This window comes from Moschus berezovskii, chromosome 7 (genome assembly GCF_049115385.1).
Source record: "Moschus berezovskii isolate FMDL1 chromosome 7, NW_MosBer_1.0, whole genome shotgun sequence".
NCBI classification, from domain to species: domain Eukaryota; kingdom Metazoa; phylum Chordata; class Mammalia; order Artiodactyla; family Moschidae; genus Moschus; species Moschus berezovskii.
This window is the reverse complement of record NC_142466.1, coordinates 113528484-113543118: the sequence shown is the minus strand read 5'-3', so window position 1 is coordinate 113543118 and position 14635 is coordinate 113528484. Positions and strand designations below refer to the sequence as shown.

Below are 14635 nucleotides of genomic sequence, written 5' to 3'. Positions count from 1 at the left end.
CCAAAGTATTAGAGATTCAGCTTCAGCACCAGTCCTTCCAGTGCATATTCAGGGTTGATTTCCTTTAGGGTTGACTGCTTTGATCTCCTTCTGTCCAAGGAACTCTCAACGGTCTTCTCCAGCACCACAATTCATAAGCATCAATTCTTCATCACTCAATCTTCTTTATGTTCCAACTCTCACATCTATACACGACTACTGGAAAAAACCATAGTTTTGACTAGATGGAACTTTGTCAGCAAAGTGATGTCTCTGCTTTTTAATACGCTGTCTAGGTTTGTCACAGCTTTGCTTCCAAGGAGTAGGCGTCTTTTAATTTCAGTCACCGTCCACAGTGATTTTGAGCCCAAGAAAATAAAATCTACCTCTGTTTCCATTGTTTCCCCATTTACTTGCCGTGAAGTGATGGGACCAGATCCCATGATGTCAGTTTTTTGAACATAGAGTTTTGAGCCAACTTTTTCACTCTCCTGTTTCACCTGCATCAACAGGCTCTTTAGTTCCTCTTCACTTTCTGCCATAAGGCTGGCATCATCTGCATTTCTGAAGTTGTTGATATTTCTCTTGGCAACCTTGATTCTAGTTTATGATTCATCCAGCCTGGCATTTCTCATGATGTACTCTGCATATAAGTTAAATAAGCAGGGTGACAATATACAGCCTTGATGTACTCCTTTTCCGATTGTGAACCAGGCCATTGTTCCATGTCCAGTTCTAACTGTTGCTTCTTGACCTGCATAGAGATTTCTCAGGAGGCAGGTGAGGTGCTCTGGTATTCCCATCTCTTGAAGAATTTTCCACAGTTTGTTGTGATTCACACAGTCAAAGGCATTAGAGTAGTCGATGAAACAGATAAAGATGTTTTTGTGGAAAATGAAAGTGATAGTTGCTCAGTCATGTCCAACTCTTTGCAACCCCATGGACTGTATAGTCTATGGAATTATCCAGGCCAGAAAACTGGAGTGGGTAGCCTTTCCCTTCTCCCGGGATCAAACACAGGCCTCCCGCATTGGAGGCGGATTCTTTACCAGCTGAGCCACAAGGGAAGCCCAAGAATACTGGAGTGGGTAGCCTATCCCTTCTCCAACGGGTCTTTCTGACCCAGCAATCAAACCGGGGTCTCTTTGTGGAGGATGTATTGTATCTATATCTGCATACATTGGGCTTCCCTGGTGGCTCAGATGGTAAAGAATCCACCTGCAATGAAGGAGACCCGGATTTAATCCCTGGTTTGAGAAGATCCCCTGGAGAAAGGAATGGCTACCCACTCCAGTATTCTTGCTTGGAGAATCCCATGGATAGCAGAGCCTGGTGGGCTACAGCCCATGGGGTCACAAAGAGTCAGACACGACTGAGCCACTGAGCACGCGCTGCATACATTTGATCTCCCTTGTTATTCCACAGCTTTCTTGCTGGAGTCAGTCTGTCTTTGAATCTTTATGTCTATTTCTTACTCAGAGCAGTTTAATGAATGTTGGGTGAAAGAACGCGGTTTAAGACTTGATTAGACTTTTCAGTTACTTTCTTTTTCTCTCTGTGTGGCAGCTCTCTAGTGCATATTCTTGCCCTTTCATACTGAGTCCCTCTAGCATCTCGACTTTCATTATCCACAAGTTCAGTTCTCTGGGTGAACAAGAGTCAGAAGCCATGATGGAAAATTTCAAGCTTTGGTTTGGAATTAGGGAGACTCTGAGGGCTAGTCTTGTATTCTGACTCCCATGCGTGCATGCACACGTGCATGCTAAGTCGCTTCATTTGTGTCCGACTCTGTACGACACTATGGTCTGTAGCCCACCAGACTCCTCTGTCCATAGGATTCTCCAGGCAAGAATACTGGGGTGGGTTGCCATATCTTCCTCCAGGGGATCTTCCCAACCCCAGGGTCGAACCTGGGTCTCTTATGTCTCCTGCATCAGAAGGTGGGTTCTTTACTACTAGAGCCACCTGAGAAGCCCCACAGGATGGAAAAAAAAATTAAGTTTTGGGATCAAGGCAGAAGCATATCTGCTTCCTAATTCCATCATAAAGTAAGCTACACTTTCCTCTAGTCAAGCATGGGACTTTAATTTCATTATTTCATTAAATAGACACCCACCAAACTCCTAGTGTGTGCCATATCTTTTACTGGGGGCTGGATTGATAAGGACTAACAATGAATCATGATTTCTTTCCTGCAGGAAATCACAGTGTATCAGATAAAGCAGAAGCCCTTCAGCACTATAGGGACACCCTGAAGGGGGTGCACAGACTACCCAAAGAGGAGTAGAAGGACCAAGGAAGGCAGCTCTGCCTGATACCCAACCACGGCCTCAGTTCTCAGGATAATCTGGAATAATGGGCATGTCCTAGTTTTGGATGCTGAAACACTTGGGTTAAGTTTCTACTTTGGCCACTTCCTAGTTGTGCAAATTTGACTAAATCGGTCTCTCTGAACCTTATGCTGTCTGTCTGTAAAAGGGAGCCATAGCTATCCTGCCAGGCTCTTGTAAGGATTAAGTGAACGCTCATCCCAGGATCTGGACCCAATAGTATGTTCAAAGGATAGTAACTCCCTTCTGTCATTAAAACCAACATGTTATCTTTTTTAAAGACATTGAGGACAACTTGCTTTTGGGTGAGTCACTTCCGAAAAGAATCATGTTTCTCATATTTGAAAAGATCTGTTAATCAGTATTGCCTTCAGAGCTTCCAAGATCAGAAGAAATTTAAATAGGAGTCAAAATAGCTCCGGCAAGTTGAGATTTCGCCATGTGCCAGGGACTTCACATACTGTAGTGGATGTTGTGACACTGCCTCCAAATTTCTTATTAGAACACGGGCACTCTTTCCTCCAGCTGCCTGGAATGTTGACGGTTGACACTCTGAGTCTTTCTTGGAGAAATGCCCTCCATTGAAAAGGGCTACTTTAGGGAACTTTGATCCCTTCCCCAGGGATGTCTCTCCCCCTGTGATGGTTAGTGTTGGAGATACAAAGCCCTCACACCTTTGTCTTGATTTGGATTACAAGTCTGAAGGACCATCCCTGCTCCAGGGCTTCCCATGGCATCAGCTGTAACTGCATGCAGTCCCCCTTCTCCCTCTGCCCCATCCCACTTCGCTCATGTCCCTACAAGAGAACATCCCCCAAAACCTCCTGCATCCCAGTGTCTGACTGTGAGTCTGATTTCTGGTGAACCTGACCCAAGACAAATGCATTGTCTCATTTAATCTTTATCTTTTTTTTTTTAACCCTGTGAAAGGAAAATCAATATCTACCTCTTTCTTAGGCTTTGACTGAGAATGTGTTTTCTAGTCCAAGCTTACGGAACCAGTAGGTAGCAGGCTGAGGATCTCAATACCTGCCTTGCCAGCTCTATTCTCTTCATGCCTGTGCTGTGTCACTTTCCTAAACTAGTGGGATTAGCCAAACTCAGCCCTGGGACATAATTCAATATCCATCCCTCAGTCTTTAGTGAGAATAAATACAAGAATTATCCATTTAAACAGCATGACTGTGCTTTTCAAAAGAAAAATCTGTAGTTGATACTGACGTTCGGTGCCTTGCACATGGACCCATGTGACATGTTTCTGCTCGGGCTTAGTTCCAGAGGGGAAAATATGGCTTTGTAGATAGATTTGCATATCATCCCTTGCCAAAAAATTTGAAATATGGAATCCAACAGACTTCTTGTTCTTGTGCTTCTTTTTTTTAATCCTTTAGCTGCCAAGGATTTGAAGGCTGACTTCAAATGTGGTCATTCCCTTCTCTCTGAGCCTGATGCTATCTACCCCTTATGCTTTTCACACAGAGGCCTCTTTCATCCTCACCGAAACCATATTGTCCACTGTGCTTTTATTTAGAAACGCATTCTGTCTGATGATATAAATCATACCGTGTGTGTGAATTAGAGAAGATAACATTGCCTGCCATGCTTACATCCTTTGCAGAGCATCTTAACTCCTCAGGCAGCCAGGTAGTATCTGAAGTGGTCCTTTCTCTCCGCTCACTTCATTGGCTTACAGCTGGGTACCAGAGCTGAGATGAGCCTGGCCATTGGTTAGCTGGCAGTGTCTGATGTGACCTGACAGGTTGCTGCAAAATCCGCAGGATGTCTATTAAGTGAGTCCTTCTTTGGAAAATTTAAACTGCATTCATGAAAGATTTGTTTGTTTGTTTGTTTTTTTACTTGATAGTGATGTAGAGCGAAGGCAATGCAGGGAGAGAAGCTGAGTCATGCTAACTTTGAAACAATTTAAAACCTCCTCCTGCTGAGGTCTCTAGATCTGCCATAAATCTAGAAGCACTCTCCAAGTCCAGCTTTGTGAAGCCTGGTGCTGTCTGAACTGTTTTATCCCTCTCTCCCCCGTGCAATTCCACTCTCATTGTGTTGCTGCATGCATACTGTCACTGTTTGTGGCTAATGTGCCATCGCCTTCGATGGACTTCTGTTACATGACCCCAAAGAAAATACGTATGTAGTTCGTGTGCGTGTGGGCTTCCCAGGTGGTGTTACTGATAAAGAACTGCCTCAGTGCAGGAGATGCAAGAAACTTGCATTCAGTCCCTGATTCGGGAAGATCCCCTGGAGAAGGAAATGGCAACCCACTCCAGTATTCTTGTCTGGAGAATCCCATGGATGGAGGCGCCTGGAGGGCTACAATCCATAAGGTTCCGAAGAGTCGAACACGACTGAGCGACTTAGCATGCACACACACATATGCGTGTGTATATATGTATGTTAATCCACATATGGCTGCATGTATATATGTATCTGTGTATATGCATGTTTAAAAGGAGCAATTTTGGAGCCTAGATTGCCAAGTTAGAGTCTTTTGTTTGGCCTATGTAAGCTTTAAAGAACAAATTTCAACCATCATTTTCAAACTGGTTGATCACAGCAAAAGTCTGAATTTTCTGCTTCTTCTGATGAAAACCTAGCACCACTTACTTTTAGATCCATTTGACCTGAGCTGGCTGGCGCTGAGCCGCAGGTGCTCCATATGAATAGGGCCCACAGTACCCAGCTCACCCCAAACTCCACCCTTTCTTATTGTTTCCCAACATTAAGGCATTTTCCATCGCATGGGTGCTGCTTTTGTTTTGGAGGTGCTGCAGATCTTTTGAATCATCCCTCTCTCTCTCACCCTCTTTCTCTATCCCTCATACAATAAAATAAAACAACCTAAGCCTGGGGGCTGCCGTGCCATTTCCCTTACGCTCAGCCAGTATTTCCGATGGATGTCATCTGCCTGCCCCCTGTGGGCTATTAGTGACCCCTGTTTCAAGGGGGTCACATGGGTGACAGAAACAAAAACTTTTTGTATTTTAAATTTTAATACAGTAAGTCCTCTATATATGAACCTTCAAGCGGCGAACTTTCAAAGATGCGGACGTGCGTTCACGTGTCCAGTCATATGTTAGTTCAGTGAATGTCATCATCTGTAAAAGTTGGGGACCAAGGCTCACCCTGTTGGACTTATGAACAAGCTGGACTTACGAATGTGCTCTGGGAACAGAACTTGTTTGTATGCAGGGAACTTAGTACACTCAATCATTCTTTTCTAGGACAAATCAGGCACTGGCTAAGCACTTTATCCATATTAATTTATTTCATTTTCGCACCGGGGTGGGTTCTATCAGTATTCCCATTTACAGACGATGTGGCCAAGACCCAGAGGGAGTGAGTGGCTTCCCCAAAGCCCAGGGCTGGTAACGGTGGATCGGGATTTGAACTCAGGTCTCTCTCAGTCCTGAGGGCGTGACGCTCAAACACTCGGCAGAACTGTCCCTCATGTCTGACTTGTCTGTCTCCGTCGGTCGCTTATACCATAACTTGCACTCTGTAAATGCTCTGTGAAGGTATGTAGATCTGCGACAGCAGAGGACCTGTGGTGAGGAGAGTGGCTTGTACGTACCTGCCTCCATTCCTGCCCTGCACATCAGCAGCAAGACACCTGTGTGTCACACAGAAAGTAGCTGTCTTTCTCTCTGTCCCCCCACAGGGAGCAGCTTTGTGGTGAGTGAAGGGAGCTACCTGGACATCTCCGACTGGTTAAACCCGGCCAAGCTGTCCCTGTATTACCAGATCAATGCCACCTCCCCATGGGTGAGGGACCTCTGCGGACAGAGGACCACAGATGCCTGTGAGCAGCTCTGCGACCCAGAAACTGGTGAGCCATGGGCAGGGCTGGGGAAAGGAGAAGGTATTGGCTGCAGAGGGTCTGCACTCCTCCTGTCTGAAGAATCCTGGCTTCTGAGTGATTGATGAGAGGCTTTCTGTAAAGTATCCATCAATCCCATTGGTGGTTAAACTACATGCTGTCATTGGCAGACAGGGAAGCAGATTCTTGTACAACCACAGCATCTCAGAAAGGACCACAGAAAATGTCTAGTCCAGTTTCAGCAAAGCAGAGAGTCTGAATGTCACCAGACAGCCATGAGCTCAGATCCTATCTACCTCTTCCTCTCTGGGTGTTCTTTATCATTTTTTCATCTTTATTGAAATATAATTGGCACATAAAGTTGTATAAGTTTTAGGTGTAAAATGTGATGATTTAATCCATATATATAGGACAAAATGATTACCATAATAAGGTTCCTTAACAACTCCATCACCTCACATTATTACCTTCTTTGTGTGTATATAGTGATAACATTTAAGATCTACTCACTCAGGAATTTTTAAGATACAACAGTATGGGTCACTATTCTGTACACTAGATCCCCAGAACTTTTTTTTTACCTTAAAAGGGGAAATGTTGGCTGTCGGGTCCAAGCTAACTGGGCATTCTTTAGCAAGACACTTCCTCTCTCTGAATACTAGAGCGTGAAAATAGTGTCTAACCCACAAGTCTGTTGTTGGGGTTAAATGAGATAATGTACGGAGAACTTCAAGGAGATCCCTTCATTCATTCTTTTGACTGACACATACTGAGTAGTTGGACAGTTTTCTAGGCACTGGGGATATAGCAATGAACAAAATAGGCACAATCTCTGTCCTGATTACACTTATATTCTGCAGAGAGATTAAATCTGCATTACCTGAGAAGGTAGTCACTAACCACGTGTGGCTGTTTAAGTTCATTAAAGTTAAACATTTCCTCCGTCGTGTTAGCTGTGTTTTCATGCGCTGCACAGCCAATGTGACTAGTGGCTGCCCTTGGACAACGCAAAACAGTAGCATCATTGCAGAGTGTTCTGTTGGACTGGGCTGCAGTAGACAAACGGGAAAGGCGGATGCTGTCAGAGGATGAGAATGCTGGGGGAGAGCACCAAGCCTGGGGGTGCTCACCTGGGAGCAGGCGTGGAGCTGTTACGACAGAGACGGTGGCCAGGGAAGGCTTCTCCAAGGTGGTAACCTTTGCCTAAAGAGCAAGCACTTTAAGACACCTTAAGCTGGTGATGGTAAAAGCCATGCTTCCATCTGGCGGAAAAGCATTCTAGGCTGAGGGAATAGCATGGTCAGTGCCTCTGCAGCAGGCTCCTGGAACATGCCATGGGTTCAGCACTCACAGAAAGACCAGTGGGGTTGGAGGGGAGAGGGGAGAGGAGTTAGGAGGCAAACCTGAAAAGCAGAAGGCTGGTGGCGGGGAGAGGGCGTGGATGATGAGAGGAGGTTGCAGGGCCTTATATAGGAGGATGAGGACTTTGGATGTTACTCTGAGTGAGGTGAAATCCATTGGAGGATTCTGAGCAAAAAAGCAGTTTGATCTTATAGGTCAAGTGTAGCTTGACCCACACAGTAACAGGATCACTCTGGCTGCTGTGTGGCAAATGTGCTGCTATTCTGTTGTTTTTTTTTTTTTTAATTGTACTTTAAAAAATTATTTGTTTGTTTATTTGGCTGCGCCGGATCTTAGTTGCAGCACTTGGGATATCCAGTCTTCTCTCATCCCATCTGTCAGGTTGTACCGTATCTCTGTAGTACAGAGATTTAGTGGCCACCGTCTACGTTCTTTCCTTGGACGTCCTATATGTCTAAATTGTGTTTATAATGCATATATGTGTATTATGTATATATATACACATATATAATGTTTTATTTGGGGACATTAATGTTCAGTCTTTGTGTTGTAAGGTTTATGAGTTTTGACAAACTCTCCTTTTATAGCTATTTGTTATTTATTTATTTGGCCGCACCAGATCTTAGTTGCAGCATGTGAGATCTAGTTCTCTGACCAGGGATCGAACCTGGGCTCCCTGCATTGGGAGTGCGGAGTCTTAGCCACTGGACCACCAGAAAATTCCCGAGGCTATAGGTTATTGATGTCAGAAAAACAGAACACCTGGATTCACCCTGTTTCTATCACTTACCACGTATCTTGGGCCAATCATTTCAACCGCTATAAATTTAGTGTCCTCATCTGTAAAATGGGGATGATGATGCAGTACCTGCCTTGTGGGGCTATGATTGAGCTCATTCGTATAAAAGAGCTTCTCAAGTCAACTTTCACTCCTCCTCCGACCTTCCAAACTCAGGAGCTGTGAAGTGATGTGCAAAGAGCTTCACCAGCACTTTTCACTGCAGGTGGACCATTAATAGTGGAGGGAGGCAGCAGTATAAAACCCCAACATGTACAAATAAGGTGACCCTCTGAAGAGTATGGTGAAAAGTCCACTTCTAAACCTCACAGTGACGTGTTGTACTTGTCAAAAGCTTTTTCCCCAAGGAGAAGGCTGGTCATAACCACAGGTACTCCTTGGCCTTCTAGCATATCTAAAGCTCCTGCAGATATGTGAAGATATTAGCCCACTTGTTCCTCTTGTGACAATGGCCTTGATGTGTCTGCAGGGAGAATGCTTCCCAGGTAAAACATGAAAAATAAGCATTGGGATCCAAAAGTCTTATTCAAAGAAAAGGTTCTTAGCTGGAGGTAGAAATTTGTGTCAACAGCATATAGATGGTATTAACTTGGAATACATTACATTATTTACAGTCAGTCCTTAGTAAGTGGACATCTTATTCATAATTGCTGCCCAATAATAGTTATTAATGTCCACAAACAGGGAACTAGGAGTCAGAGAGATTTGCCAAGATTGCAGAGCAAGTTAGCAATGAAGCCTGTTCTCCTTCTTCCCATTCCTGTGGCTCTTCCCTCCAACTTACACTGGCATCTTTTCTCTGCAGTTTCCCCCCTCTCCATTAACAAGATCTGACTGTCTCGCCTGGAAATCTCACTGCACTGATGCTGTAGAGTGAGGGTTCTCAGTGGCCCAGGTCAGCAGTGCGCTTTCTCAACCCAAATTCTCAAGCACTTCTCCATGGGGCAGCAGTTTGGAAGAAAGGAAAGGAATTCTCCAGGCTAGCCCTTTCGTCTCTGCAGAGTCAGGCAAGGATTTGGCTATCTAGCCATCATTCTATCCGTATCTTTTAGTTGGAAGCCTGTTCAGATGTATTTTTGTAGCCTTTACATAGACCTACCAGGGAAGCTATTTAGAAAATGAAATGGAGCTCTAGTGTACCGTTGGATCAGACAGCTAGATCTTCTTTCTCTTAATTAAAACATTTATACTTTAAGGCACTGTCACCCTAAACAGTCTCTCTGTAACCACAGCACACACATGTGTGTGCATGTGACACACACACACACACATGATTATCCTCATGCAGCAACCAGGAAAACACACACACACACACACACACACACACGATTATCCTCATGTAGCAACCAGGAAAACACACACACACACACATGATTATCCTCATGCAGCAACCAGGAAAACACACACACACACACACACACACACACACACACACAATTATCCTCATGCAGCAACCAGGAAAATACACACACACACACACACACACACAATTATCCTCATGCAGCAACCAGGAAAACCCTTATGGAATTATGTGCTTCTGGAGCTGATCATGTAGATTCTGCCTCTTTTTTCTTTCCTTGAAAAGTAGACAAGATATGAGGTAGGAGGGAACAGAAAGGATCCACTTCTTTTCTCTTTCTATGAAGCTTCAGCTAGACAGAGTGATGAGTGCCTGACGGTCTGACCTTCTAATTTTCCAGTTAATCTGCCTTCGGGTGCAAGCCCATGATTTCTGAGGGTCTTTTTCACTAGCTACAGATTTAAGAGTGGATCATCCAGGGAGCAAGTGTGTGTTAGTCAGTTTGAAAATGATTGACTTTCCCACCAGTATTCCCAAGAATAACGTACACATAAACATTCACCCCTTAGAGCTGAGAATGTCACAGGAATCCACTGGGTTGACCTTAATTTTGTCACTGATGATACTAATGTGCAGAGAAGAAAGGTAAGAAAGGACCAAAGTCACGCAGCCAGCAGGAGGCAGAGCCAGGATTCAAGCTCAGGATACTGAGTTCCTACCCAACGCTTCTCCAGCCCTCAGCAGGTCTAGGGGAAATCTTGCATTCTACATCTCTCAAAGGCTGCCAGCTCCTGCTGATGCTTCTGATCCAAGGACTACCCTAGCTACAGCAAAGCTCTAAACACTCTTCCTCCCAAATAGTCCTCTTGGGTTCTAAACAAACGCCAAGAGGCCCGGGCAGACATATTTGTTAATTCATTAATCTTGAGCAAACCACACTCTTATTTCTTTCTTTATTTCATTAGACTGGAAGCTGGAAACAAGAAGAGAAGATATGCCCGGGATAATAATTAGTGTACAGAAAGATAGCCACAGCTCTAGAAAGAATTAGCTTCAACTCAGATATCTCTGTTCTGTCCTGTAATGCACAGGCTCACTGTTACCACTTCCTCTCTGCTGCTGTTTGTCACCTGGCACAGTTTCTACATTGATACCCATAGTTCCTCGAGGGCATCATGCCTTCTCATGCCTGATCCCTTTCAAAGGCTGTTTTCTCCCCCTTTAAATGTGTTTCTCCTCCTTTTACTGGAGACCAGGGATGCTTTTCATTTCCATTTCATGCAGCGCAAGCACCCCTCCTCCCAGAGGCATTCATGCGTCACCACCCCTAGCTGTGAGCACATCGAGGGATCCTCTTCTCTGCCTCTTAGCCTCCGTAGTCCCTATGTCATGGTCCTTGTCCTTGGGCAGAATCATTGTTCTTTCCTTATCTGGACATGTCAGCAGACTGTACGCTTTTGTAGGGGCTGGGTAGGGGGATTCGAGGGCTTCCCTGGTAGCTCAGCTGGTAAAGAATCCACCTGCAATGCTGGAGACCTTGGTTTGATTCCTGGGTCGGGAAGCTTCCCTGGAGAAGGGATAAGCTACCCACTCCAGTATTCTTGGGCTTCCCTGGTGGCTCAGATGGTAAAGAATCTGCCTACAATGCAGGAGACCTGGGTTCGATCCCTGGGTTGGGAAGATCCCCTGGAGGAGGGCATGGCAACCCACTCCAGTATTCTGGCCTGGAGAATACCCATGAACAGAGGAGCCTGGCGGGCTATAGTCCATGGGGTCATAAAGAGTCAGACACAACTGAGAGGCTAAGCACAGCACAACACAGGGGAATTTAAAGCATGTATCTTGCTTTTTTGTGTATCTTTAAAACTCAGCATTATGCTGACAGATAATTTGTTCACAAAAAATAAAGAAAGGGGAAGCGGGGAAAGAAGAAAATTTCTGACCCCTGCTCCTTCAAAAAAGTTTATTCACCAATTTTCAACTTCTTCCTCCATATCCACTTACATATAAACGAAGTTAAATATTTTACAGCACTAGAGAAATTGGGTCTCCTGGAACTGTCCAGGAGCCAGACCAGCTGCAGCGGTCCCCAACCTTTTTGGCACCAGGGACTGATTTCCTGGAAGACAGTTTTCCATGGATTAGGAGAGGAATGGTTTAGGGATGAGTCAAGCACGTTATATTTATTACGTGCTTTATTTTAATTATTGTTAAATCAGCTCCATCTGAGATCATCAGGTGTTAGATCCGGAGGTTGGGGACTCCTAAAGAGGGTCTCACCCTCCCATTCAGCCACAGGCATCCCCAAGAACATTGCCTCTTTGCATTCTCCTCTCTGCCCACACTCATAACAGCCCCACCCCAACACCCCATGCAAAATTTTACCTTTGGCTGAAGTTCCGACCGAAGATTCCTTTCTCTACCTGAAAATTTCTTTTTGTCCTTTAATTATCTACCTTTCAAAATTCTATTTACTTAATTACCTCTGATCTCCTCTCAATAGAATGGATGACTACTTCAGTATCACTAAAGTTCTCTTTTGGCCATTGAAAAAGGAAACCGTGTCCTCTACCTAAAATCTTGAGTAAAGCATGAGTTATTATTTGGACACTTCTCTAGGATGTTAAAATCTAAACTCCTTAAAGCTGGATCATTTATGCCCAAATTCTTCCCAGCTCACTGTCCAGCAGAGCACCTTGCTCTCACAAATCACTCCAGACGTAAACGGATGGGACTATCTACAGGTAAGGAGTGGAAATAGGAGTGTAAGTCCCCTGAATGTATTTTCATGGGGCTTGACTCAAACCCACTATGTAAAATTTATTTCAATTTGTTAAATGCATTCAAGCAAGATTTTCTTAATTCCACAACTCATAAGTCTTGCGTGTTAAGTGCCATGGGAAATCATGGACAAATTGGACAATGTTCCTGCCTTCATGGATTTCACATTTTCACAGGGATAAAAATAATAGGCTCCTCTACAGCTATTATAAAAGACACAATGTGGAATAAATCAAGAACAACCATTTATAGAGTATCTCATGCCTGGAATAAATGGAGAAATGTGTTCTAGATGGGGATTTCAGGAGATACATCATGGAGAAGATGACCTTTTAGCTGAGCCTTGTAGAGTCAGTAGGAAGTACGAGTAAAAGGTGCTTTAGCAGAGGAATCTTGATGATGGAAAAAAAAGGGAAGTAAGTCTAGACTAATTCCCCAAACCAGAGAGCAAGCAGCATAGCTGCTGGCATCTGTAGAATGTGCTGTACGTGAGGTGGGAGAAGAGTCTAGGGGAGGTGGAGGAGGTGAGGTTCGGAAGATGGGGTGGAGAGAACTCATGGGAGGAGGAGGGTCTGAAGCCTCTGAGAACCACCAGGGAGATTAGTAAGCTACGTTGGCCACTGAAGAAAGGGAACCTTGCCCTCTAGCTGTCCAGTTGTTTTATGGAACATCTAACTGTTCAAGGGAACAGCTGGGTGTTCTCTTCTTTGGCTTCCACCAAGAATGAGAATGTGGGAGAAGTCATGGAGAAACTAAACCCCCAAGCCCTGTACCTATTCAGATCTCAGATCTGTCAAAAGTGGCTTAGATTCCCTTCTATGAACCCCTCCTTCTGTGTGTGGGTCCTATAGGGCTGAACCAAGTCTTGGAATCCAAGTACTGATCATCATGCATCAGTGCTTTAATGAATGTATCAGTAAGAAGAATCATTCCTCCCAAAAGACCAGGAAGGAAGAGGGAAGTGGGGAGAGAGTGCTGGTGAAGGATATGTGCTAGCCGTGATGCCGGAGGAGCCTGGTCCAGTTTTCCTGGCCTTGTGCCGTAGCCCAGCTCAGCTATGCTTCATTTTTTTGAGTTTTTTCTAGCAATTTCAAAAATATAATACAGCCTGCAGGGCTGATTATGGAACGAGATCTAAAGTGTGCTGGAGCTGGCTTGTATGGAGTAAATCTGAGTTTACATGTGAGTGGATATGGAGGCAGAAACTGAAAATTGGTGAATACAGTTTTTTTAAAGGAGATTGGGAGAGAAATCCCCTTCCTTTCTCTGTCCCTACTGCCCTCACTTTGTTCGTGTCATTATTTTCTGTGACCTCATGAGAATTGAATGTTGACATCTCACCCTAACTCTTTGTCCAGTTCTGTCAGGCAAGTAGCTTGCAAATTGGCTATGATAAGGGTGTTTATACCAACAAAATTGGTAAATGTTACAAATCATGGCTTATTTTCTTTGGAAAACCAGTCATTAACTATTGACCATCATAAGAGTGGATGGGATGAGAACAAACCAATCATGGACTAGGGCAAACAGGGATCTCAGGGATGGCTCAGAGAAGGCTTGAGAATGTTGCCAGAGGGCGGCATCAGTCTTCCTTCCAGAATAATCTACCATTACTGTTCAGCTCTCTGCAGACAGAAAATGAATATTCAAGGACTGTGTGCTATGGTCATATCAAATGTGGCACCATACAGTTCAGATGATCCGGCTTTGACCTCAAGAATGGGGAGGGTGACGTGGGTAAAGGGGATCCACAGCGCAGTAATAGAAACACAAATTTTGGTGGTGAGCACCTTGTAGTGTGTACAGGAGTAGAAATACTATAATGTACACATGAAAAAACAACCTCACAGACAGGCATGGTGGAGGTTACTGTTCAGTCGCTCAGTCACGTCCGACTCTCTGTGACCCCATGGGCTGCAGCAAGCAGGCTTCCCTGTCCTTCGTCATCTCCCAGGGTTCGCTCAAGCCCATGTGCATTGAGTCGGTGACGCCATCCAGCCATCTCACCCACTGCCGCCCCTTCTCCTCCTGCCCTCAGTCCTTCCCAGCGTCGGGGTCTTTTCCAGTGAGTGGGCTCCTCTCATCAGGTGGCCAGAGCAGTGAGGCTTCAGCATCAGTCCTCCCAATGAATAAAGACACCAAGTTGTGTCTGACTCTTGTGATCCCATGAACTGTAGCCCACAGGTTTCTCTGTCCATGGGATTCTCCAGGCAAGAATACTGGAGTGGGTTGCCATTTCCTTCTCCAGGGGA

The 14635-nt window shown here is 44.8% G+C and overlaps 1 protein-coding gene across 1 annotated transcript in view; it reads left to right on the top strand.

The window, feature by feature from the left end:
- ASTN2 (astrotactin 2) overlaps positions 1–14635 on the top strand; it is a 1049203-nt gene that overhangs the window by 448730 nt on the left and 585838 nt on the right. Inside the window, exon 7 of the mRNA XM_055427750.2 lies at positions 5983–6150. Within this exon, the coding sequence (XP_055283725.2) occupies positions 5983–6150 (168 nt within the window). The remainder of the gene's footprint in view (positions 1–5982; positions 6151–14635) is intronic.